Source organism: Venustampulla echinocandica (assembly GCF_003357145.1).
Source record: "Venustampulla echinocandica strain BP 5553 chromosome Unknown scaffold_2, whole genome shotgun sequence".
Lineage (NCBI taxonomy): Eukaryota > Fungi > Ascomycota > Leotiomycetes > Helotiales > Pleuroascaceae > Venustampulla > Venustampulla echinocandica.
In genome coordinates this window covers 1249920-1276061 of record NW_022474207.1, presented here as the reverse complement: position 1 = coordinate 1276061, position 26142 = coordinate 1249920, and the positions used below count along the sequence as shown (strand labels likewise).

The 26142-nt window shown below is 48.4% G+C and overlaps 9 protein-coding genes across 9 annotated transcripts; 2 read left to right on the top strand and 7 right to left on the bottom strand.

Moving 5' to 3' along the window:
* Nucleotides 1-2077: 2077 nt before the first annotated feature.
* Nucleotides 2078-3302, top strand: BP5553_04775 (uncharacterized protein; the record flags this gene model as incomplete). Its single annotated transcript, XM_032013398.1, has 4 exons — nucleotides 2078-2195; nucleotides 2260-2565; nucleotides 2620-2927; nucleotides 3027-3302. 4 exons carry the CDS (start codon nucleotides 2078-2080, stop codon nucleotides 3300-3302), a joined length of 1008 nt encoding a protein of 335 aa, XP_031869998.1.
* Nucleotides 3303-6131: 2829 nt separating this feature from the next.
* Nucleotides 6132-7867, bottom strand: BP5553_04774 (1,3-beta-glucanosyltransferase; the record flags this gene model as incomplete). Its single annotated transcript, XM_032013397.1, has 5 exons — nucleotides 6132-7049; nucleotides 7097-7312; nucleotides 7363-7436; nucleotides 7489-7714; nucleotides 7853-7867. 5 exons carry the CDS (start codon nucleotides 7865-7867, stop codon nucleotides 6132-6134), a joined length of 1449 nt encoding a protein of 482 aa, XP_031869997.1.
* Nucleotides 7868-10559: 2692 nt separating this feature from the next.
* Nucleotides 10560-12529, bottom strand: BP5553_04773 (ATP citrate lyase, subunit 2; the record flags this gene model as incomplete). Its single annotated transcript, XM_032013396.1, has 2 exons — nucleotides 10560-11585; nucleotides 12089-12529. 2 exons carry the CDS (start codon nucleotides 12527-12529, stop codon nucleotides 10560-10562), a joined length of 1467 nt encoding a protein of 488 aa, XP_031869996.1.
* A 1820-nt stretch (nucleotides 12530-14349) lies between these two features.
* Nucleotides 14350-16408, top strand: BP5553_04772 (putative ATP citrate lyase subunit 1; the record flags this gene model as incomplete). Its single annotated transcript, XM_032013395.1, has 2 exons — nucleotides 14350-14820; nucleotides 14879-16408. 2 exons carry the CDS (start codon nucleotides 14350-14352, stop codon nucleotides 16406-16408), a joined length of 2001 nt encoding a protein of 666 aa, XP_031869995.1.
* Nucleotides 16409-16955: 547 nt separating this feature from the next.
* Nucleotides 16956-17849, bottom strand: BP5553_04771 (uncharacterized protein; the record flags this gene model as incomplete). Its single annotated transcript, XM_032013394.1, has 2 exons — nucleotides 16956-17126; nucleotides 17235-17849. 2 exons carry the CDS (start codon nucleotides 17847-17849, stop codon nucleotides 16956-16958), a joined length of 786 nt encoding a protein of 261 aa, XP_031869994.1.
* Nucleotides 17850-18224: 375 nt separating this feature from the next.
* Nucleotides 18225-19055, bottom strand: BP5553_04770 (uncharacterized protein; the record flags this gene model as incomplete). The annotated part of the gene is made up of 1 exon (XM_032013393.1): nucleotides 18225-19055. One exon carries the CDS (start codon nucleotides 19053-19055, stop codon nucleotides 18225-18227), a length of 831 nt encoding a protein of 276 aa, XP_031869993.1.
* A 700-nt stretch (nucleotides 19056-19755) lies between these two features.
* BP5553_04769 (uncharacterized protein) lies at nucleotides 19756-21615 on the bottom strand (the record flags this gene model as incomplete). The annotated part of the gene is made up of 4 exons (XM_032013392.1): nucleotides 19756-19985; nucleotides 20053-20747; nucleotides 20813-21285; nucleotides 21343-21615. 4 exons carry the CDS (start codon nucleotides 21613-21615, stop codon nucleotides 19756-19758), a joined length of 1671 nt encoding a protein of 556 aa, XP_031869992.1.
* A 725-nt stretch (nucleotides 21616-22340) lies between these two features.
* On the bottom strand, nucleotides 22341-22900 carry BP5553_04768 (Uncharacterized protein; the record flags this gene model as incomplete). Its single annotated transcript, XM_032013391.1, has 2 exons — nucleotides 22341-22524; nucleotides 22602-22900. The coding sequence occupies 2 exons, from the start codon at nucleotides 22898-22900 to the stop codon at nucleotides 22341-22343; spliced, it is 483 nt and encodes a 160-aa protein (XP_031869991.1).
* A 1060-nt stretch (nucleotides 22901-23960) lies between these two features.
* Nucleotides 23961-24784, bottom strand: BP5553_04767 (putative Elongin-C; the record flags this gene model as incomplete). Its single annotated transcript, XM_032013390.1, has 4 exons — nucleotides 23961-23965; nucleotides 24015-24148; nucleotides 24531-24579; nucleotides 24652-24784. 4 exons carry the CDS (start codon nucleotides 24782-24784, stop codon nucleotides 23961-23963), a joined length of 321 nt encoding a protein of 106 aa, XP_031869990.1.
* Nucleotides 24785-26142: the final 1358 nt, after the last annotated feature.

Genomic DNA, 26142 nt, shown 5'->3' with positions numbered 1-26142 from the left:
AGGTTAGTGTTTTGAATATAAGTCTTGACTCGATATATTATTTGGTATGTACGAATTACATGTACACTTCACTTGGTCTTCCCAATCAACTTCCTACATTTTCATCAAAACGCCTAGAAGATATAATTTGATTAGTAGGGACCGCAATTCAAATATAAAGATAACTTACCTAGGAATAGAACTATTTTGGCATTCAGAAGTTTTGCAAATTCGGATTTGGCAGATTTTCGTTGCAAACAATGACGATAATGCGGTCTTTCCAAGGCAGATCAGATTTTACTACGTCAATTTTGTTTAAATCGCAAAGTAACATGGCACCCAACCATGAGGTGGTTTCTAATTGTTGCATGAATTCAAATTTCAACTTGGTTGGTTCCACCGATGTATCCCTGTACTCCATCCGAGATTTATATTGTAGGTTGAATGAACGTACCATTGTGCGCCCATGGCGACAAGTTATCTATAAAAGGAAAAGGAAATGAGCAATTTCCAACATTAAGATAGAACACCTATGTTTTGCAAATAATACATTGGATGAAAAATGCAAATGCGAGTCACACGGGTCCTTGTAATAACGAGGACGAAACTGGCGAGAGGCCTTATCTAGGATACAAAAAATATAGATTTGGCTCCTGCTCATGCTATTGTATGATACCCAAGATTTAGTCCACTGACTCCTCAAGGCCCCCAACTACCGTCCCTAACATTTGGCTGACCAGCAACAATATACGATTGTCTTGATAGCGACTCAGCAAGCAACACAATTCAAATATATTTCCTGTTCGAACATAAAGGACGCGTCAAAGAACAATTGCAATGCAGAATATATACGACGGCCCTAGTCTTTGCTTTTGTATGTACCATCCTCATGTATGTGTGTAGCCTCGACTTTCGTCCCCCCTTCCGTCATGAGAGTCAAGGATACGACTTTTTTTTTGTCATTCGGGTCTGATGAAGACTTGTGTGCCACTGCGCCTCTGTTGATATAGACGAGTTATTTATGAGCACTAGGCTGTAGATGGATTTGTAACAACTGACTTTATTCTTGCCTTCTTGATTTGTGGGTTCTGTGATCGGCAATTCGTTAGGAACAAGATATTTGAAGTTAGATTAGAGTAGTAAGTTACCTCTTTCTCAAGTTGCTCAGCAACCTTGAGTACACTTTCATACATCTTCTGTCCGCTCTTTGCTTGGACGTCTTCCGGTTTCACCTTCCCGACAAATGTAATAAACCGCTTAATGATATGGCTCATTCTTGTGGACTTTGAAACGAGCTGCGAGGAAGGAATGGCGGTAATCTAAATGTTTGCTGGATAAATTAAGCAATAAAGAGAAGGTTGACTGGTTCATGACAATTTCACCACAGCTTTAAGCTACTTTATATACAGAATCATCATGCATTTTGCGCTAGATTCTACAGTCTTAATTGCTGTACATGGTAGGCGCGCAGCTGGCCAAACGTAATGTAGTGAATGATAGGTAGCCATTATCCAGGCGCTGATATCTAATCCCAGTGTCTGGGTTAGCGCAAGCACGAATATTCATTCGTTCGTGGGGACTGGTTGTAGTTCCGCGCCGTGCGGCTTGGGCAGTATGATTTCGCAGCCCAGGGTCAGGCAGTCAATCAGGTAGCTAGGCAGCCAGGGCTCAGCATAGCTTGGTGAGGTAACTCGGTCACTTCTGGGTCACCTCTGTGACACTTGCAACTCGGCGTCAAACGGTTAAAATTAGGATGCTGTACCGCGCGACTACGGAGATCTAAATAGGTACGGAATGGCAGGAAGTTGATCACGTTACTCAATTACTTTTGATGACTAAGTAGGTTTGGCGACATACACCAGATACATCGTTCATAGGAGTTCCCAATTTCGCCTTGTTCCGCATCGCGACATATGGCATATGCTCATATTTTTCTCCATAGCTGCCTCAAAATACTGCCTTTAAGTGATGAGGGCTCTTTTGAAAAGAATTGGTAGCTTATCTCGCAGGCCAGCATCGCCTCCACGTGTGATTAGATCATCTGGGTTCAGAACCCTTGACGGGGTAACTAAATTTGAAGAGGAGCAAATGCCACATTATGAGAAGTCTGTCTACTATCCAGTTCGGATTGGAGACGTATTTCAAGACCGGTACCAAGTGCTCAGCAAATTGGGGTTTGGCGCAAATTCGACCGTCTGGTTCTGTCGAGACCTCGGGTGAGCTCGACTTCACTCTCATTCCGAGCATGCTAATAATAGACAAGGAAACATGATTATGTAGCGCTGAAAATCTGCATCGCCAGCCAAAAACCGAATCGTGAGGTCCAGGTGCTTAGACATATTGCAGCCACTCAAACGAAGCATAGCGGAGCATTCTTCGTTCGAACTATGCAAGCCTCTTTTGAAATTGAGGGGCCAACGGGCGTACATCAATGTTTAGTACAGGAACCACTTTTGGCAAGCCTTTCCGACCTACAGAATACGCTGAACCCAACAAGTCTGACCGAGGATATCTTGAAAACCGCATTACAACAGATCTTCGCCGGACTAGACTACCTTCACTCCGACGCTCATGTTATACATACTGGTAAGTGATAATTGAGTTTATGCGGGCGAGTAATAGCACTGAACTCCATTCTAGATATTCAAGCTAAAAACATTATGCTCAGCTGCTCTGACCCAACCGTCTTTGAAGAATGGGACGCGGCTGAGCGGGGAGAACCGAGTCCTCGAAAGGTGGATGGCGACCGAGTAATTTACAAGTCCCGAGATTTTGATTTACGGAAGTACATGAGAGGCATTGGTAGGTGCGTGATCGCAGATTTGGGTATGGCGCGCATTGGTAGGCAGCACGAAGGGTTTATACAACCAGATGTATATCGCGCCCCTGAGGTAATGCTGTGCATGCCGTGGAATTCGGCAGCGGATATCTGGAATGTCGGTGTGATGGTACGTTTTGAGAAATCCCTATGATCCCAAAGCTACATTCCGTCTTCAAATAGATAGTTGGTGTCGTGTTGTGGATATGGCTTACACTTATGTTTATAGGTTTGGGATCTTTTCGAAGAAGAACACATGTTCCATCCTGGAGGTAGCGACAGGAAACAATCCAATGCACGTATGCTTGCCGAAATGATCGCTCTACTTGGACCTCCTCCAAGAGATTTTCTGCCAAGGGCCGATGAGACTTTAGCTTACTGGAATCATGAGGGCAAGTCCTCCTTGGGCTACTGGCCCACCCTGTTGTCGACTCCACTAACCGGTTTTATTAGGCCAGTGGAAAGGGTTCGCAGAGATCCCGAATTACTCTTTAGAGGAGATTGAAGTGTATCTCGAAGGAGAGAATAAAAGATTGTTCCTGGCTTTTATACGGAAAATGCTGCAATGGGAACCAGAGAAGCGGCCAACAGCCCTCGAGCTACTTCAGGATAAGTGGTTAAATAGCACATAAACTAGATCTGCCCGTGTGGAGGTCTTTGCCATGTCTTTGCGTCCGAGCCGTGAATTTCGTGCTGCGGAATTACTTTACTGCCGATTAAGAATGCGAAGCGAGGTCTATAAAAAAAGAGCGAAAAAGAATCAAGAGATAAACAAGGCAAAAAGCGAAGAAGAAGGAAAAGGAAAAGGAAAAGGATCAAAATAGCAAAAGAGTTCGTTGCCTACAGCCAACTAATCTCTACCGGTTCGAAGGTGTCGCTAGACCTAGTTATATTTCTCTCCGAGATGAGGTGTCGTGTGATGCTTGTAGGGAGTATCTTAAAGAGCTAGGTTGTCGTTAAATTGCTTTCTACTTATTTGAATATATATATCAACTGTCGTGGGAGCGAGGTTATGCCGGCTGACCGACTGGCAAGAGGATAGGAGATAGGCAGAATGGATGGTTTGGCTGTTACGCTTATTATACCGCCAATTCGCAACTAGGTTCTTAATGTCTAGTAATGTAGGAGTGTAAAAGAAAGTCCCTTCTCTCCTAATTTATGATTTCTTCCCAATTTACTGCACCTCGTACATTTCCAAATATGGGCCTCTGCTGTGGGATTGTGGAACTTCTTGAATCATCTCCTTCAGAGATGCAATACCGTCCCTACGGTTAGGTCTGTAGCAAGAGAGGCTGCTACTACTAAAGAATGAGTAAGAATATTTTGGAATGGTGCTCTAAAGGTCATTTACATACATGTCTCTAATGTATCCCGAGCCTTCATAAGGATATACTATCCAGCACTCACCAAAATTTATGTGTGCAGACCCACATTTACAGAGCTTGTTTAAAGGATAACGGGCTATGTTACTTGGTGCTTCCAATCTCATAGTAGACGGAACGGTCATTGGAGTTGTAATGGAACGGATAGGATCCGGTGACGTCGGAGTCGCAAAAGTGGATAAACCATTTAGCAACCGATTCCTGGACCTAAACTGTTAGACTATAGCGGTACTGCTTAGTGCTGTCAATCTCATAGCATATTGTCAGACTACAGCGTGTTACCAATCTCCTACCACACTATCAATATCAAGTTCTCCCTAAAATGGTTATTTAATCACGCTAGATTGAAATATGAATAAACCCTATTGTATTCGAACTAGCTAGGCTCGGCATTTATTTATAGAAGCATAACATCACCTTTCCCCCTAATGAGGTGCATCGACCAGTTTTGTGCTAAATTGTATATGTATCAAAGACGCGTCACTTTCGGGGAAATATACGGTTGATAGGTGCCGGAACAAAACAGAACAAGTATTTGCGGAGAAAAGAGGGACTTTTAGAAAGAGGAGTAACCGCATTCAGTGTGAATGAAACTGCCTTCGAAGGAAAATTGGGCACCGGGGGTGAAATGATGACAGGATATACGAATGGTTTACTTACTTAGGTGTGTACGTACCTTCTTAACTCACTAGGTACGCAACCACCGTAGTGCCAGGCAAAAAGGGCAACAATGCACACTGCACGGGCTCCCAAAGCAGTTTGAGGGAAGGCCCTAGCACACGTAGTAGCTTGACCTCGTATCTAGATGGGGCAAATATTGCAACCAACGTCGATAAGGCCCTCGTCCTCTCTACAAGGGACAGCACAAACCAAGTTGTGGATCTAGAGGTAGACGACCGCGTAGGCACGAACTCAAAGAGTAGTAGGGGGGGGAGGCTCGAGTACTTTATTCGAAGGCACGGAGGTATAGCAGCTAATAGTAGGGGCGGCTCGAGTAGCGCAGTGAATCCTTATCCGTCAATACTTGTTCAAAGGTTGATGGATTTGGGCTTCGTGCAATTATTCTGGTAGCTTAAGGTAACCATATAATCGACCTCATGTGATCACACTCGCAAAACCACAGGCGGTGAGCAATTGCCTGGGCATAAACCCGACACCTCCTATATAAGACAAAATAAACAAATATCCGCTACCGAAGTACAAGGGCGTGACACTTGGTCAAGTGGCTCGGGTCAAATTGTACTTACGGGCTCGCCAGGGACGATAGAAATTGGGGAAACTAAACAACAAATAAATCGACAAAACCAAACAACAAAAATCGACAAGAGATGTAGGCAATCGACCGGGCCGAACTCTTTTGCCATTTTGATACATAATATCTCTAGGAATTAAATATTATTTTTGTCTTTATCTTTTGTTTTGAAGCTTTTGTAAAGTGAAGGCCACGCGTGGTTAAGCGAGCGAGCGAGCGAGAGTCCCCCCTGAATGGGAACACTTGCGGGCCTTCCCGCTTGCTATGGCCGGGAAGCGCATCGACGGGGGGTTTACTTCGTACGGTGGCTATATATTGGCGATTTACGTTGTAGATTCCGAGCTATTGTCCGAGAAGCGTAAAAAGGAGACTAAAACAGTAGAGGGAGCGGATATAGATATTTTGCACTCTATGTAATTTTAGGAGCAAGCGCGATGAAGTTGGGCCTGAAAATTCTTAACGAGCTCAAAGTCCGTCTACTACAAGTCTAAAGCCTTTTTATGCCTATTATTAATTCGGTGGATGAAGAAGACTCGCAAACAAGGTATCTATTTGCAACCCCATGTGCCGAGACGCACCTGATCAATGGTATCATAAACTATGCACAAAGAAGTCAACGTTACCAACCGGAACACGTCTCATCAACGACGTCAAGCAGAAATATACACAAGGAAATTAAAGTCCATCGCGCTATTCTAAGCTAAAGGAGCGCTGCAAAAAGTAGACCGACAACAGTCAAAGCACCCATGCTAGCCTGCACACTTCCAGCACCACTCTTCTTGCTTGCTGTAGGTGAGGCGGCTGAGGATGAGGATGAGGATGTAGACGAGCCTGAGGATGATGGCTTTTGCCCACTTGGAGTGTTGCTCTCATCATCGGCTAGGACGGTGATGCTCAACCCTTCAATAGTTGTGCCATCAGATTGCTTCACAACCTGGCTGACTTTCGTAGTTGTCACAGGGATTAATTTGGGGGTGTAGGAGAGCTTGACACCGTTATCAACAAAGACTTGTGCTTCTTTAAGGATTGCTGGAATCGTGAAGTTGTTGCTGAAGCCTTTCTCCTTGATGATCGATGATTGGCACTTGGGCGGCGTTATCGTGGAATTTACTGCCTTAACACCCTGGAGAGCTGTAACATTAAGCGTGTTATACTGTTTTTGTAGAGTATCGTAATCAGCGAGCAGCTTAGCAGAACCATCCGTGTTGATGGTTACTAGACCGTAGTTTGATTTTTCCTGAGAATACTCGTAGACCAAGCCACCCGAGAGAACAGGAGTCATCAATGGGCCATATAAGACGGGGACCTCTGTGAAAATGCGGGGGGTTGGTTCGTTGCATCCGTATTCGGAGAAGAAAATCGGAACGTTAGTCCCCTTAAAATCAGCAACAAGAGTGTCGTAGGACGAAGTCTTGAACGATGAGTCGCCACACCACGAGTAGCTGTTGAGAGCAAAGATATCAGCAATGGATGGATCCGATGCGTCGGCAGTGGTAGTGCAGCGGAGATAGTTCCACGTGTCGATGAGGAATTCCCGGACATCGGCTGCGCTATATCCCACAGGAATAGGCCGAGTGGAGTGCTTCGCAACATAGTTCTTAAGGTCTCTGGTGACAGCCTGCGGATGTTAGAAACTCCTGAGGCATTTGGGAAAGGAGAGCTTACCCTAATGTAAGGGGGGATGACGTCGCCAGTTTTAAGGTCATTGATAACCTCGTTTCCAGAAAAGAAAAGCAAAGTATTTGGGTAGTTCTTGAAGGCTTCTACGACAGCAAAAGTTCGGTTCAGGTAGCTGGGAGTATAGGTTGTCCATGGCTCCTCACGATGTAAGGATTCGCCTATCTTGGGGGAATTGACATCAATAAGCATATAGATGCCGACCTATGGAAAGTTAGGAGCTAGCTTTTATCGATAGGTATGTATCAACATACCGCATTGAAGATAGAGGCGCACGCATCGTGATTGATTTCAGGAGAAAGGTTGTAGACGCGGATAGCATTAATCCCTGAGCCATAATTAGTCCCATCTAGATGTGTTGTCTCAGACGAACTGCATACCTAAGCGTTGCATGAGAGCAGCATCTCTCAAGCACACCTCCCCATCAGCCAGCGCATCAACTCCTGACTCCGGCTTGTATCCTGATTCTCCTCCAGGTTGATACGCGACACCGAGGATCTGGAAGCGGTTGCCAGTTTTCGGGTTGACAAAATCCGCACCTCTGGCCTCGAGGGATGGGACAGCGAGGACGGTGCTGGCGCAAAGCGCAGCGAGCGCGAGTCGCAGCTGGAAAAAAGCACCAGATGTTAGTATCATAATATATCAGGTGGGAACTCTACGACGTAGACAATAAAACACGCCCATAGTGGGGAGCTTCATATTATTGCAGAGATATTTGCGACAAGGCGCGGGGTCCCCACGTACCGTGTTCGTAAACATTTTGCGATCCGGACCAAACTCAATTGCAACTGATCGTCGCAGTAATTCCTTTCTCTAGGTATAATATGTCTTGAAAAGTGAAACAAAACGCGGTACTTCGTATGCTCGCAGTCAAACTGTTGCCAAGCGCAATAGTCGGCGCAAACGAAATGAGCGTAGAAGAAACGAGTGGATTCGAAGGTAGGTTTAGGTTCGGCGTAGAGCCAGATTTAAGAATGGGTTCTAATGAGTGTGATATTCTGACGGACCGTACCAGCGAAGGAGACGGAGAGAAAAAAGAAGGGAGAGTTAAAAGGAAGGCTAGAAGGATGGGAGGATTGAGATGCTACCTGTAGCACGGGCACACAACGGAGCTACCTACCTAGTACGAAAGCGTAACTATCGCGGGAAGCTTACCTTCGTATCGAATTATTCGGGGTTCGACGAACGAGCCGCCCAATTATCAATACGGGGTAAGTAGGCATGCCAATTGGCTCGTTTGCTCGGCCAGAACAGCCCCACTGGACCCCCGAATCCAACGACAATCGTCCCTCCTCATTTCGTCATGCGTCTCGAAACATCATCAGGGAATCAATGTTACAGATACGGTACTCTATCTTACACAAGGAAACAATGAGATCTCGTTAATACTTCTCGAAGGTTGTTATTAATGGAAGCTTTTGTCGGGATACCAAGCAAACAAGTTGAAACAACCAGCTTGTCGTTGAAACGCCCAATATTGCACCATAGCCTCCGCCTCCCCCCCACGGACTGCCCCATCTGGGGTAAATCCCACCTTCAAATTTTAATTTCGATGTTTGACGTCTGTTTACGGACATTCCTCCCGTTAACGCAATCTAGCCTCGCGCTCCCTTTTCTACGATAGGCAATCTTATCGCGATCAGCGCAACGGTCTTATTGTTAGGTATCGTGTTGATTCAATGTTATATATTTTTAAAACTATGCATGCTCAAGAGCCTCCCTCGTCGTGATCCTTCTCAGCCTCATACTAAATACCATCGTTCTCCACGGACGTCGATTTTTCCGAGTCTGCGATCTCGAAATAGGGGCCCACGATTTTGCCACAGCTTTGGCTTATAAAGGAGGATCAGTCGAGCTGAGCGTTTACCCCGGAATATTCAACAAATACTAATAATAAGCCCTTGAGGCTCGAAACTCAACACCGAATATAGAGGATGTTACTTCGATTATAGGAGACCCTGAAGTTTACAACTTCTACCGTAATGATAGGCACCTAGAACGATTGGGAAAATAATCTTCCGAGGCATTGTATAGGTGAACTTAAACAAAGTCATCCCGATATCCATTTTCATGGAGGGATATGTACGCTTGCAGTGCTACGTACTAGTGTATGTATTCCGCAGTACTCTCCTGAAAGATGACCAGTGAGGTAATTATAGACAAGCGCAGGAGGTGCTCGGGAATAGTGTCAATAACGACTCGTAGGTTAGGGCAGTCTTCAAGTGCCACTGGAAGTCATTAACCGGCGCATATTAAACCTGGGTACGGTGTGACCATGATTGGCGTAGGTGAGAGACCAGCCTACTGGGTATTTAAACGCTGCCCTCGAAGTCAAGCCGGCGCATATCAAACCTGCGTACTGTGTTACCATAATTGGAGTTATACTAACTCACTAGCAATAGTAAAATTCATATCTCCTCGTTCTTTCGACATTTGCCAATTACACTACGATCTGTCATTTACTTCTCCAGCTGTCATTTTTTGCTATTACTGCCATCTATATTCCCGGGCGACCGATGGCATCTTGAGAGAACTGGCAATGGTCCTCCCATCCTCATTTGTTGGGATGAACCATGTGTCCTTCAGTGGTGTCCACTGTTCCGTCACCATCGTCTACATATTCCTCATCCCAGAATATGTGATTGTCGTCGTCAATAAATTCATCATCGCCGTAGTGTATCCGATTCCTCTATAAATAACCCATCTCTCCGGGAAGAGTGAAAAGCAACGTATAACTCGGGCTTGTTGGGGATGTAGTGAGTGTTAATCACCGCTTCGTTTCCTTTGATAGTGTCGCTTGGTGAACCTACTTGGTGGACCTGGAGCCATGAGGCCATCAAATACCCTTTAGAAACTGCCACTTCATTTTTCTCAAAAGTCTATAATCCTATAGTTTATTTCAACTACCATAGTTGCTATGTAGATGAGCGAGTACCTACCTACCTAGACACCGAGAGAGACGTTAAATGGAGTACTACATCAGGAGCACCCCTAAGCATGACTGCAAAGATGACCGGACGGCTTTCCAGTTGGCCACTATGCCGTGGTGTTTTGTTTGGATAGGTGTTTTGTTTGGATAGGTGTTTTGTTTGGATAGGTGTTAAGTAGACGCAGCTAATCGCGTACTTAGCCAAGATAAAAACCTGTGGTTTCTGTCGCGGTTCGTCCCAGGGCAGGTAGTAGGACGAACCAGGAAAAGCGTGATACTCGATCGTGATGTTAACAAAAACCGCCCATCCTATACACAAATACACAAGAGCCAGAAACTGGAATCATTACAAGGCAAATTATGAGTATTCTATTTATGATATTTTAGGCACCGAATCCGCCGGCCACGATTCTATTTGTAGCACAGGACAGACACAAGCTGGCTGCCTAGAAACAATTCCCATCAACTATCAACCCCATTCCCCGAAATCCAACTTAAAAAATTTCCATTTTTTTTTTAAATTTAACCAGTGAACTCCTTTACCTTGCTTTCGGCAAGACGGCCGGGGATGAGAGCAAGTGGTACAATTCCGCTGACGTGCATCTCAGGGCCATATACGTGCATATCGAAGTTCAACTCTTGGCCGACGGCCTTGATGTTCTTTAAGCCTTCTTGGTAGTTGGGCCCGGCGCGTCTGACCCAGATGTGGACGTTGTGCTCGATCAGTTGAGGGGCGAACTCTTTCAGAGCGCGGATGACGCCCTTGAAGGTAGATGCAACGTTGGTGAAGTTGGCAATGCCTCCACCGATAAACAGGACTTTGCCCTCAGGGTGCATTGGGGCGCGCAGCATGAGGTCGATGACAGTGCGGGCGTAGTGGAAAGTTTGGGTCTCTGTAGGAGCGCCGGAGTATTCACCGTAGTTGGCGAGCTCATCAGCGAAGCCACTGCTGGCAATGGCATCGGCGTAGACAACGGAAGCACCACCACCGGCAACCAAGGTCCATACTCGGCCATTGGCGTTTAAGATGGTGAGCTTGAGGGAGGCACCGGTCTTTGCGTCGAGCTCGGCAATGTAAGCCTCTTCCTTGCTCATCTCACGACCGAACGGCGCTGGGAATTCCATAGGAGGTCCGGCGTCAATGTTGACCTTTCCATCGGTCGCCTTCACGGCGGTTATACCGAGGGCAGCAGGTGACCGTGCAACGGCCCATTTAACACCACATTCAAACTCGGCGGTTTGATCCAACTTAGCAGCCAAATCCAAGAAGTAGACATCAGCGGATGTAGCATTGGCGTTGGGGATGACGACCAATGGGTTGATCTCAAGATATGTGAATTGGCAGTCGACATAGACGGCGTATAGTCTTGAGATGAAGTCGACGAGGACGTTGTGCACACCCTTGGGAACCTTCCTCAGGAGAGCGGCAGCAATCTGGTCGTTGGAGGGGTATTCGGAGAGATCGACAGGAATGAGAAGCTTCTCGGCTTTGGCATCAACATCGCCAACATCGACACCTCCCTCATGTGTGAAGAGAATCCAATCGCCCTAAGGAAGAGAGAGGGTTAGTAGGGTCATGGTGGAAGACGGCGATTTGATTGGACAAGGAACATTCGACGGAGGAACATCCGTAACCGGGCTGGTTGCATAGACAAGCCCTGATAGCGGAGCAGCTATGCAGATAGAAATCCAGGTACAGAAATCTAATCTAATGGTGGGATGTGATGGGGGATCATAGGGAGTGTGGGTCGGCTGAAAATGAAGCCTCTAGCTTCCGCTCGCCCGTAGCTGCCATGGTACCGAACCGGATCCGGTACCAGCGAGCTGCCACATAAAGGTGGTGGTAACCCGGAAGAAGCAGATTTTTTGCATGCAAGAAAATGATTCTCAAATATTTGTCTCCCGCTTGGGTTGCCAAATATGGAATTAAAAAAAAATCCAAGTTCCCTAGAATTTCGAGCTGGGTACATGGTCAAGTATCCCGCACCACACTTTCTAATATGCTTCCTCGACCAATCCCAACATTTTTGAAATAAAATGCAAGAACATACCTCTCTTTGAGAATTGATGTTGATATAGTACTCGGTCCCCTCTGGATGCGGCACAAAAGGCTCGACCAAGAATTGCCGCAGAACACCGACCACACTCTCCACCTTTTGCTCCTTTCCAGCGCGAGCCGCAATCCACGCCTTCGCCTCGGGCCATGGCTTGTTCAAGGCGAGGAGGCCGCTCTTACCTCTCCGCTTGATGAGCTGATCGGGCTTTGCAACGAACTTCGCACCGGGGGCGAGAAGCCATGGGTATGTGGTCTCGGCTTGGTCGAGGATGGCTGCGACCTCGGCGTCTTCTGGGAAGTAGAGGGATGCGAGCTTTGGGGGGGCGTTGTGTGTGGAGGATTTTGGGAGAGGAGAAGGCTTGATGACGGGAGCGCGTGTGAGGTGGTAGTTGAGGATGGCCTTTCCGTCGGCTTCGAGGATTGCTTTGGCTGCCATTGCGAGCGATGTGAGGTAAGTTTACTGTGTGGATTCCCTGAAGTCAGCAAACGGATGTCTTGTGCAAATGGATTGTGCTTTGAGTTGAAATTGGCTGACGAGAACTGCTTTGAATGGAGATTTTGGTAGTGTGCAGATGCTGAGCTCCTCTGCAAATGCAGACAAATATGCAGGGCAGCTTGAATATCCGCAATCCAGAACACAGGCTCGGGAAACTTGCCCTACAAAGCAGGGTCGGACAGCGAAAAAAGATATCAATCCGAATCCGAATCCGGCACAACTGAGGGGATTCGAATGTTTTTGTGAGACGGACTCCGAGCGAAGGGAATCGAGCCGAACAAATGCCCAACTTCACTTCTCGGGGCGGTGAATGCGGCAAAGTGCCAGTGCCAATGGAAAGGGAGAAAATTGCTATTGCTATTGATGCAGGGAGGTCACATACCAAGGGCGGACTTTTTACAACAGAACAGAACAGAGGCAGCTGAGCTTTGGCGTGCAATGCGGGCTGGGGGGAGATTCTTCTGGCGGGTCAAGAAGAGAGAGTAGCAGGTGGGAGGTTTCGCAGAGCTTGAGGGGGGAGATGGAATTGGGGGAGAGCCCGGAGTATCGAAGGGGGTATATTTGGGGTTGATTGGGGAGGTGGATGTGGATGGGGATCGGGGTTGATTGGGGGGGATGCCGATGGGGGGGAGAGAGAGGGAATTGTGAGTGTATCCTGGAGAGAGAGTGTTGTTACTGTGGTGCCGGTGGTTGGTGTTGCGGTGGGAGCGTTTATCGGCATCAACGAGCTACGGACACCGACACTCGACACTCGACTCGACACTATTTTTTTTTGCTGATGGGATTCGCAGCCAGACCAGACCAGCGGCCGCCCTGGCGGCCCTCACGGAATATCGCCCCCAGCAGCGTCCCCTTAGCCCCGCCTAGAGGCTTAGCCAACGCCCGCAAATCCCAAAAATTCCTCAACGAACCGGCGCAAGGAGTTTGGGTTGTCGGGATTCGCAGGGATCACGCTGCTGATGGGGACGGCCCAGACGACCCAGTGGCCCAACATTGTGTCAGCGCTCAGCTATTTGCTCGTTGCATTGTTATTATTGTTCAGGGGGAAGGGGAAGGGGAAGGGGGAACAGGAATAACTTTTTGTTGTCCGGGACGGTGTACGGTGAACGGTGAACGGTGTACGCGGTGTGCAGCAGCAGCATCTCTCCCCATCCGCATTCCCTCCTCGCATTCGCATTCCCGCTCCGCCGCTATTCCGCCCGCCGGTACTTGGTGCAGCAACTGCAGCAGCACCGCAGCCCAAGGTACCCTTTTGCCGTTTACCTTGTACCTTTTACCTTACCACCACCACCAGCAATTATTATTGCCCCGGCACACCACCGCTCACCACTCACCACTACTCACCACCACCACCTCCCTCACCACATACAACATCCCCTCGGTGTTCAACAACATCCCCAAATCCCCTTCCCTCCGTCTCGGCCCCGATATCCCTCAATTCTTCCTTCTTCATTCCTGCCTCCATCCCCCCCCCGTCTGCCACTCTACATTCTCCTATCCTCGCTCTCTGAGAAAGAGAAAACCCTCCGCTTGTCTTGTTGTCGCCCTCCTCATATTCTCCTCCCATGTACGTTAACTTTTTCTCACCCCCCCCCCCCCGTCAGCTTCCAATTACACCAGCTTTGTCCCAGCAACGCGATCCCCGAGTTTTGGATACACAAAGCCCTGATCATCCAAGCTCCCCCGAAACCCTCAATCTCACTTCCACCTCCAATTGCTAACTTGCATTCTTCTCCCAAGACTCTCTTAATTTTCCCACGATGCCTGCCCCAACCACCAACGGCGGCGCTGCCAATGCCACAGGTGCTCCATCCGCCGGCCTCTCTGCCAACGACAACATCCGCCGCTTTGCTGCTCCCAGCCGGCCTCTGAGCCCGCGCGCAGAACACACACTCTTCCACGACAAGACGAGATGTTTCGTTTACGGCCTGCAGCCTCGAGCCGTCCAGGGCATGCTCGATTTCGACTTCATCTGCAAGCGCAAGACCCCTTCCGTGGCCGGCATCATCTACACATTCGGCGGCCAGTTCGTGAGCAAGATGTACTGGGGAACCAGTGAGACGCTGCTCCCCGTCTACCAGAGCGTGGACAAGGCCATGGCCAAGCACAGCGACGTCGATACCATCGTCAACTTCGCCTCGTCACGAAGTGTCTACACCTCCACCATGGAGCTCATGGAATACCCTCAAATCAAGTCTATTGCTATTATTGCTGAGGGTGTGCCCGAGAGAGTAAGTCGAGCTTCCCTCCCAAAAAAAAAAAAGAATTCCGTCTCTAACTATGACACAGCGTGCTCGTGAGATTCTCCATGTAGCCAAGAAGAAGGGCATTACCATCATCGGCCCCGCCACCGTCGGTGGTATCAAGCCCGGATCCTTCAAGATTGGTAACACTGGTGGTATGATGGACAACATTGTCGCCTCCAAGCTGTACCGCAAGGGATCCGTCGGATATGTCTCCAAATCCGGAGGTATGTCCAACGAACTCAACAACATTATCGCCAACACAACCGATGGCGTCTACGAAGGTGTCGCCATTGGAGGTGACAGATACCCCGGAACAACCTTCATTGACCATCTTCTTCGGTACCAGGCCGACCCAGAGTGCAAGATTTTGCTCCTCCTAGGAGAGGTTGGAGGTGTTGAGGAATATCGTGTCATCGAGGCTGTCAAGAATGGCACAATCACCAAGCCAATTGTTGCATGGGCTATCGGAACCTGCGCAAGCATGTTCAAGACCGAGGTCCAATTCGGACATGCTGGTTCATTCGCCAACTCTCAGCTCGAGACCGCCGCCGTCAAGAACAAGTCCATGAAGGATGCAGGAATCTTCGTCCCAGATACCTTCGAGGAGATGTCCACACTTCTTGCTGGCGTGTACCAAAAACTTGTCAAGCAGGGTACCATCGTACCACAGCCAGAGCCAATCGTACCAAAGATTCCCCTGGACTACTCTTGGGCTCAAGAACTCGGACTTATCCGAAAGCCTGCTGCCTTCATCTCTACCATCTCCGATGACCGTGGACAAGAGCTGCTTTACGCCGGCATGCCAATTTCTGATGTCTTCAAGGAGGATATCGGCATTGGAGGTGTGATGTCGCTGCTGTGGTTTCGCCGTCGTCTACCAGAATACGCCAGCAAGTTCTTGGAGATGGTCCTCATGTTGACTGCCGATCACGGCCCAGCCGTATCTGGTGCCATGAACACCATCATCACCACAAGAGCAGGAAAGGATTTGATCAGCGCACTTGTCTCTGGTCTCTTGACCATCGGATCAAGATTCGGTGGTGCTCTTGATGGAGCCGCTGAGGAATTCACAAAGGCTTTCGACAAGGGTCTCAGCCCACGTGACTTCGTCGATACCATGCGCAAGCAGAACAAGCTCATCCCCGGTATTGGCCACAAGGTCAAGTCCCGGAACAACCCGGATCTCCGTGTCGAGCTGGTCAAGGAGTTCGTCAAGAAGCGTTTCCCTAGCTGCAAGATGCTGGACTATGCTCTTGCCGTCGAATCCGTGACCACCTCGAAGAAGGATAACTTGATCCTGAACGTCGACGGTGCCGTGGCGGTCTGCTTCGTTGATCTGATGCGCAACTGTGGTGCGTTCAGCGCGGAGGAGGCAGAGGACTACCTGCAAATGGGTGTCTTGAACGGTCTCTTCGTCTTGGGTCGCAGCATTGGTTTGATTGCCCATTACCTCGATCAAAAGAGGCTGCGCACCGGTCTGTACAGACATCCTTGGGATGACATTACCTATCTGCTCCCAAGCTTGCAAAGCGGTGCCCCCGGTAGCGAGGGCCGTGTTGAGGTTCAGATGTAGATTAGTATTTGAAGGAATAGGTTTAGGGCGTTGGCTTTTACACGCTATATTGAATTGGTAGAAACCCAAAAATTACAGTAGCACAAACAACTTAATGGCATTTAAAACTTGGAATGATGCGTGTTGGACCTTGATGTTACACTATTTCATAGATGATCATGTAGAGAATAAATCTCACGATACTGCATTAATTGGATTTAGGATCTTGTGCTTCCCTGTCTTGGACAACGATCGTACAATTTCAGAGAGTGATAGGTATTATAAACGTGTGTACCATAAAACGAGCTAGGTGCATGAGATATCTCCTAACAATCACTCGTAGCAATCCACGCCAATCTCCAAGCACCCGCAACCTCATTTTACGAGTTTTATACGAAAGTATGTATCGCATGTCCCAGCGAGCGAAGCCAAACTCCCACATACATACATTGTACATAGAAACCCCCCTTTCCCAAAACACCACCCAAACACCAGCAGCAACAAAGCAAAAAACCCACGCTCGCCAACCATATCGAGCCCCATCGCCAAACTAAACACCTAGTGCCGATCACTCACCAGGCGTCGAGCTCATAAGCTCATCCACATGCGCCCTCTCCGTCGTCGTCGAATTCCCCTTCTCGGCTTCCTTGAGCAACACAGCTAGGACTTCAATTGGGGGGTTTAGTCCTAGTTTACTCGCGCGCGTCCAGCGCTTCATTCGGGCTATGCCGATGCAGGGCTAGAAAATACCGTATTAGATTAGCCAGTACTTCAATTTCCATTTCCCCTTCTCATTCTTTTTCCTGGTTCCCTTTTAGGGATGGGGAAAAGGACATGGGAGACATACGCCAAACTGCGAACTCATATCAAACAACCTCAGAACCTTCTCCTCGACACTCAAATCCTGCTGGTGCACCCTCGGCGCCTTCCGCTCCGCCTCCCTATCCCGCCAGTACTTCTTGATCTGCGCATCGCTGATTGCGGATGCTCGTTCGTGCGAGGGGCTTAGGTGTTTCGCCGAGAGTTCGGTGCGGGTTTGTTGTGCGGTTGCGGCTTCGGACGATGTGTGGCCGACATCTATATCTACTACTTCTGCCTCTTCTTCTACTGCAGCTGGGGCGGCGGGTTTGGAGGAGGCTAGGAGGGCGTCTTTGCCGGTGGGGGCGTGTGTCGGCTTTGTGACTTTGCTATTGGTGAAGGCGAGGGTTTTTTGGGAGCCTTTGGCTGCGGGTCCGGAGGAGACGCGCGAGCGTCTGGTTGCTGGCATTTTTGCGGATGGGAAGGCGGGTTCTTGAGCGTGCTGGTGGAAGGGACGTTTCAATAGTATGGGTGGAGAGATGACGATGGAGGGTTTGGGTTTGGGGTTTGGTTGGGGGCGTCGGCAAGGCAACGAGGGTTTAAGCGAGGCGCGAGGTCTCCTGACTTCGTGCTTCTGCATCTCGCTGACAATTTTAAATTTCATGGTTGGTATTTCTTTAATTTGAGGTGCGTACTTAAGATGTCTGTGAACAGCGATTTAGTTGGCGAAATTTTTGTCACTACTGTCCTGAGTCTGGAGAATGTTCCCCAGATGGATTTCCTCTCGCAAGCTTCCTAAATTACGACATTGCTCTCCTTTTCCTATTGTTGAACATGACAGCATTTATGGCCAGTGCCGAAAGCTGAAAGCTACATTCCTTCTCTAGTGATGCAAGATCAAGTGGTCTAGGGCACATTTGGCATATTCTTAGAGGGGCATTTAATCGCAGCATTTCAATCAGCTTGAATTTATGACCCCGGTATGATATTCCGGTTACTCGTTCACCTTCTCTTGAACTCCACCGCCCACTCCCCACGATCAAATTTCGATCGTTACCTCCCTCTCCGGTATAACATCCATCGCCGCGGTCCTCAGAGAGAACTCAGGCCGGCTCACTCTCATCCCGGTATTGGTTCTGAGAAACGAGCACCACTCCTCCACCTCCTCCTCTGCCTCTTTAATCTCCACTGGCAGCTCACCCTTTAGCGGGCGAAGCATACCCTTCGTTATCTCCACATCCCCCCGGAGCGAATTTGCTGGAATCAGGACCAAGTCCGTGATGCCGGTGAAAGAGTTAAATTGCCAAGTCATGAACGACTGGCTGACTTCTCCAGCGAGGAAGAGTCGATTTAATGCGAGCTCCGACCAGCGCATCAGCCATGTGATGGCCGTACCATCACACTGGCCTGAATTGCCCTTACTGCACGACACGAGGACTTCGTCCTGCTCATAGTCGAAGTAAGTTTGCGGTTCGCCGTATAGGGTCGTGCCGAAAGAGAGTTTGTACCATTTCTGCGCCACCACGCGGGACTCCAGACAGGCGTGCAGCATGGCGGGGACTTTGGCGGTTGAGTAGAGGGCCCTCATCTCGAGGGGGCTGGTGTGCTTTAGGCGGAGGTGGCGTTTGCTTCTTGGTTTGATGCGGATGATTCGTCCTTCTGGACGGGCGAACTTCCAAATCATGAGTCGGAGCTCTGCTGGGAGCTTTGGGAAGTAGCTGAAGTCTGCGAAAGCATGCTTCAAGAGCCTGTTGGAGCTGTTAGCACATATGATTTTCAACACTTTGGACAGGGTAACTTGCTCGTGCTTCTCCTCTTCTTTTCTCTTCATTCCCCGGGTTTGCACTCCTCTCTCTGTGGTGGTAGACATCCCTGAAGTTGGACGAAGGAACGGTGTCAAAGGAATATGACTCTGTCACAGAGGTACAGGTGATGGATGTATGGTGATATGATCTCAAGTGAAGCTTTGGGTATTCAACAGACTTCCGTCAATGCGTGCTTGAGAAACTGGACGAGACGACAACTAAAGGAAAGGAAAGAGAGGAAAGACAGGAAAGGACGATATTCTTTTGTCCAGCGAGCTGCTTGTTACTGCTATTGTGAAAGTAGACCTCATTGTTCTCAATTCGCGATACTATTGATACTACAGGTTTGGATTGCTTTAATTGTTGATTCAGGGGTTGCTATTGTTAAACCTGCTATTGTCGCGGTGAGTGAAAGAGCCGAATTGGACAATAGCCCCCCTTTTGTTTCGCTAATAGGCGGAGTTGGTTACTATTGTCTGACTAGAGAGTGAATACACCTTTGAACATGCTCAACTGGTTACTATCATATGAAAGAGTGATAGTCCTTGAGCAAAGGGACACCATTGGGCTTTATATGGAAGTATTATAGAGAAATAATCCGCTCCAAAGTGTAAATTTAGCTACGACGGGGGGAAGGCTATTTAGGGGCACATGAAATCTTATGAGGCTATCGTAGAACCCTTGCCATATTAAACACGTGAGGTTCTTATTTGAAGTATCGGGGTCTACTATTCTAACAAATTTGTATCGAAGCTACTTCACGTCTTAAGAAGACGCTCTCAGAGTCTCCGCGATGATCCCTGTCATTTCTAACACCTTCTCATCTTCCAAACGCCTACCCACACACTGCAGAGTGACAGACGTGCCATGATAAAACTCCGGATCGTAATCCGCCTGTAAAGCAGCATCCTTCTCATTCAACGGCTTCCAATCCGCTCGCGGCTTATCAATATTCTTATCCGCAAAGGTTACGGGGAATGTACAGACGGGGTAATCTACGCAGCTCATTAGCAACGACTCAACAGTAGATATAAACCACAGAAGGGGGTGGGTAGTACTCACCTAGAATATTGAAAACTCCAGTGTAATTGACGCAGAACACTTCCTGCGTGAACCCCAATCGCGGCGCAGTCCACGGGCTGGCAGGAACGATAATCCCATCCATCGCCTCCTTCCCATCCTTCGCAGTCGCATTCCAGCGATCCAAATATGCCTTCTGATACGCATTTCTCCTCGTAATCATCTCCCTCAGCTTCGACGGGCCAAGAACCCCATGCTCGCCCTTATCGTACGCGGATTCATATTCCTTCATGGATCCAAACACAGGCTCACTATGCTCTTTCGTCAGCTCCAAGATAGCCGCGCCACCGAGCGCATGGAATGAAGAGTTCATATCCTCAGTCATCTGGGGATGGTCTTCAGGAGCCCACTCGAACACCTCGTGACCTGCTGCTTCGAGGGCCTTTCTTGTCATCGCTAGACCGCGCACGATGGGCGGGTGAACACTGATCTCGCCATCGTTGTCGGAGATGATTCCGAAGCGGAGCTTTCGTCCCTTGGGCGCGATCATGTCGCCTCGCCATGGTACCGCGAGGCACTTCGGATCAAGGTGCCAAGGGGAGATTTCCTGGGAGAGAATAGCTTTGCAGTAGAGCTTGATGGCTTCGAGGGATCGAGACATTGGGCCGTTGTTTGAGAAGATGAAATCTTGGCCTGAGATGCCAGATTTTGTGCCGTAGACGGGGAATCGTCCAAACCTATTAAGTAGAGTCCTTTAGCCGTTGAACTTCAAGGGGGGAAGAGGGTCCTGGGAGAAGCTCACGTGGGCTTCAAACCATAAAGATGGTTGAAAGCACTGGGGATTCTGATACTTCCTCCAATATCAGTGCCCACTCCCAACGGGCTGCCTCTCATTGCCAAAAGTACACCTTCGCCTCCACTGCTGCCTCCCGACGACGTCCCGCTGTGGTAAGCACCCGTGGTTTCACCCCACACGTTGGAGATAGTCTCCATCATCATCATAGCAGTAGGAACCGTAGTTTTAACATAGAACACAGCTCCGAGCTTGGCTAGGATGCCCACAAGAATAGTCTCTTGCTCAGGTGCAGTGGGTTGGTTTGCATAACATGACATCCCGATGGACGAAGGGTGCGGGGGCGTGATCATGCAATCTTTGAGGGAGATGGGCAACCCGTGGAGGGGTCCGATCACCTGGCCTGTTTTCTCGAGGTGGTCATCGAGGAATTTGGCCCGATCAAATGCTTCTTTGAAGAGGATCTCCGTTATGCAGTTTGTCTGTACTTCTCATTAGCTTGATGTTGTATTTAGAACACTTGGAAAGGGGAAACAGACCAGTTGCTGTGCCACCATGGAGGCCTTGCAGAATGCCTTGGTAACTTCCAAGGATGTCCATATCTTGTTTTTGATCTTAAGCAGAATATCTTCTGCGTTTGATTCGATGATCTCAAGTTCTTCTGCAGTGAAATGTCCAGACTGTTTAGGGACCGTTGTAAGGTTTCGCGGGAGATTGGAAAGGGATTGTTCTGGAAGGAGATATTCTTTTGGAATTGCGGCTTCTCTACGCCTGAGCGCTTCTTCCGAGACTTCTTTGTAATGCTGTCCCATATTGCTGGGGTTGGGGTTCTATTATCTAGGTGTGTTGTGTTGTGCTGGGTTGGGTTGTCGAGGTGGCTATTACTTTAATGATTGGATGCAAATAGTTTGAATAAAAGTAAAACTTATAATATATGCTCTATGGATTCTAAGACCTTTATTTGATTGCCGGATGAATACGAGAATGTGGCAATGGTTCCTCTAAATAGGAGTAAGCTTAAGCTTTCCCCTCATGGAGGCCGGAAGTGGGGGAGGGGTTTGCCGTAGATCCGCACGCTTGCGACGATCGACACGATACCTCGGAATACTACCGCTACAATCTGATAGGTATAGGAACTTGTATGAAAGGGTACATACAAAGATTCGAATAGCTTATTTCCGGAGATTGGTTTTTAGTCTGCCGTATACGGACATAGTTTGCTGGCTTTACGCACCTAATTGTCAGTGTGGCGACTTTTCCGGATGCACGAACTGAAGTGGGACATTAGTCCATTTCTGATCTGTATGACAGTCGGCGTTGCACTTCATTGAGTCTCAAGGCGGCATGCATGTCAGTAGTGAAATCGCAGGAGTTTGCAAGTTTTTTTGTTTTTGAATTGCCGCTCATATCTTGCTCAAGAGCCCAAAAGGAGTTTGCCCGTCCAGCAATATGTATTTCTACATTTCTCCTGATTTCTAGAGAATGCGCCCAATGGAGTATCACCATGGCAGCCTTACTAGCCCAATAATCTAGTCATTCATGCGGCAAACTCAACAGCTCGTTTCCTCGCAGTACCAGCTGCATCGGTATTCGCATTCAAAACCCCAACATTCGAAATCAATAGATTTACAGCTGTATCGCTTGCTGGAGGTCCCCCGGTCACAAGGGCGATTTGCTGTCCTGCACTCTCACACGCATGAATTGTAACCTTATTGGTGACACTATCCAGGGCAGAAGCATTAGCATCACCCCCAATTTGAAACACTGTTAGGACACAGATGCAGAGATAGATACTCACAATGCAATATTTCCCGCGGACCCAGTCCCTACACCAAGACCAGCTTTGCTGTTTGTGTTGTTGGCTCGCGACGTATCTGCGCAATCTGTAATTGCTGTTTTATCGGCAGCACTAAGCTTGGATGCGTTTGCTCCACCGGTTCCAAGCTTGGCTATTGCAGCCATAGCTGCGGCCGGTATAGTGAGAGAGCTCTGGGACTTGGCGCCTGCGAGGACGGTCGCAATGTTTGTTGTGCTTAAGACCGAGGCTTGCGCGGATGCAAATACGCAAAGGAGGAGGAAGGGAGTGTATGAATACATGTTTATGCTTGTGCATGCGGTTGGGATGATTTTATAGAGAGTTGAATAGAGCGGGAGTGCCGGTGGATAATCGTAAAAAATGATAGCTGCCAGCGCCGAGAGAAAGAAAGTATTGACCAAGAGAGAAGATGAAGGGACCAAGAAAGAAAGATTTATAAAATATTGCATGAAATGGTCTAGACCATGTATGCTAAAGGTGCGCGGCTGTAGTTGCTTGCACTGCTTCATCATATGATACGCGTAGAATCGCTGTAGATGCCTAAGCGAAGGGTGAAGAGTATCAAAATCATCCCAAATCGGGTTGGTTCGTCTGATCTTTAGAATTGCGGAATTCACAATAAGCGACAAACCCGAATGAGGGGTTCAGTAGTCGGGTTTGAAACTTGCGGGTAAAGAGCGAGGAAACCCGTGTTTCGTGTCGCATATGTTTCTAAGTTGCACTAACTGAAAACATAATTACAAGATACAGCGGAAAACAGCAGTATGCGACGTTTCGATTAGGGTAAAGGACGAGAATAAATTGAATGAGCAAACGATTCTAATGGGTTTCCACAAAAGGCGATGGTTTCTAGATCCAATATTGAAGACCTATGAAGTTATTCATATTGGATAGAAACTGATGGTTACTCCAATTGAAACAGGAAAAAGGATACTAGATAAACATAGACGGAATGTAGACACCCTGGAAAGGCTTGCTCTGAAATGGTTGACCGTGCAACCACACGGTATTATTCATTATATCGTTGCTAAGGTTGTGGCATATCTCCCCTGGAATAAGGCCACGGTCTTTGGGGAAGCAGACATGGACCGAATATGAGGGATGCTAGATCTACCATCTTCTATAGACGTTCGACCCATGGAGTAATGAGGAAGAACGCATATGCTCAGATGGACTGTATTGATTCCCAAGGAATTCACAATGCCAGTCAGGTGTCGGAAAAAAGTGTTTCATTCGGGCTGTAACTGTAAAGCGAATCCGGAACACCATTAAATGCCCATTCTAAGCTGCTAGACCCTCCAACGCCATCATTATTCATTTCTCAATCACGCCGGACGTTTATTACGCTGGAGATAGATCAGCAATAGCACCGCGTTACTAGAATTGGGGACTCACTGTCTAGATAGTCTGCCGCCATCAACAGCTCCAGGCACAGTTCTGGAGGGATATCCATGTCGGGGACATCCTCCCTGTCTCGGTTCTTGTAGTGATAGCAAAAGTATTCCGCAACCTTTTCAAGGACGATACCACTATTGAACAAGCAGGTTAGTGGGTGTCTGCTTGAAAGAAAACATGCACGCGGTAGGACCAAGAGTGGGATGCTCCAAGGCGATTCTAGAAAGCGACATCTGCAAAAAGCGCGTTGAATTTCGCCATGGATGCCGCTCCCAACAACTGCGCGTACAAGGGAGCTGCATAACGAGCGATGGAAAGACAAGAACCAGGCCTCAGATCAAGTGTATAGGCGTCACCCAGCGTCACTGCTTCACTCCGTGGAGAGAGAGGGTCTGTCCGCACATGCTTTGATATAATCATCGACTGCGATGATTCCTGCCCTTTCAACACCCACTGTTGCAGCCCTCCAACACGGTTCGGTAGATCGATAGGTAGGAAATAGTATGGAGGACGTACTTAATCTCTGCAAAGGTGCATCTTCCAGTTCTGGCCTCAGAGAATGCACCTACATATCGGTTCCTGTGTCAGTAATATTGCCTAAAAAACCTAGGTGATATGCAGATGCAAGTGTCCTCACTTTTAGGATCAAGCATTCTTTTTATGGCGCCGCTGATACAAGCAGCTTCGCGCAAGACGACGAACTCAAATCCGTCACTACTAACAAGGGTTACATACTTGCTCAGGCCCTGGTCCTGATTTGAAGTCGCCATTGTTGGATGGTGGTGTTGGTGTTTGTCTTTGAGATCAACGGTAAACGCGACATTTTTCTCACCGTGTCAACGGGGCAGACGGCTTAGGTAACGAGGTGTTTAGGCGAATATCACGTGACCAAAATCACGTGCTGGGGCAGCATGAGCTAAAATCAAAAAGCGTCATCGTGGCTCACGGATGCACGTTCCACGCCCCTCCCGAGCAGCTGGGACGAAAAGCATGTCAGCGGCTTACCTACATCTATCTGTACGACGTCCCAGGCACTCTGGAAGAGCTTCTCGGTTTGACGACATGCAATGATTCAACCTTCATCAACTCCAACTGTTCCCCTCGAGGGCCGTTCACGGCTTTCACTGATGTTTCTGTAATCTTTGATGCATCCGAATACGCGTCCGAATACGACGGAATGGCCGCTAAGTTTTGTTCCATCTTTCTTTGCCTCCTTTACCTCGTAGTCTTCGCGGGCCGCGGTTGTCCGGGTCCGACCTATTCCCAGCATTCATTAACGGATAGCTGGTGGCCCGCAAAAGTCGGCATAACATAGCATGAGCTCCAATTATTAATATAAGCAAAGTCCATGAATCGTGCGTCGTCTACGGTCTACGGTGCAATCTCAATCTCAATTTGCCAGGCTCTTGACATTCGGCGCTTTCGGACAATGCGCTTCGACGACCCGTGCGAGTACGACGGCCCAGTAAGTTTCGCCAGTGGGGCTTGATTGATCAGATAAATCATAAACTAAACTCTTTTCCGTAGGGTTTGAGGTGAGAGAGCTTCGGATATGGCACAAAACATGGCCGATCTCAAGCCTAAGCCAACCGCCAAAGCCACCCGTCCAATCCTCGCGGCCCCGACCCTTGACTTGGCTCGTCTAGTAACTATAATGATCCTGTGCCTCGTTCTCCGCCAGCGACATACTTTACCTTCGTACTGGTCACTCAGCGTAGCTCATGCCTCGCATAGCATCGCCAAGTCAAGGCGTTCGGTGCTAAAGCCCACGCTGCGTAGCATATCGTGCCCCGTCGGCTTGGCCAGCGGGTTTCTCTCCAACGACAAGTCGTCAATATTGGATCTTGATCCACCACACCCATAGCACCTGCCGCGCGGCGAGATGCGGTGGCTTGTGACTTCCTGCCATATCAGGCTTCCGGTCTGATTTTCCCTCTCCGGTGGGACTGAGAGTTTGGCATCTGGACAGAAACCCGCGATGGCCGCATATTACCTGACGTAAGGTTTCTACGTCTATCATGCCGAGGCTTTAGCTGGTACATATCTTACGCTATTACCTTTCGCATTGAATCAAGGGAGTATGTTTTTATCGCATCCTTCTCTCTCTCTCAAATGGTATCGAAAGGCA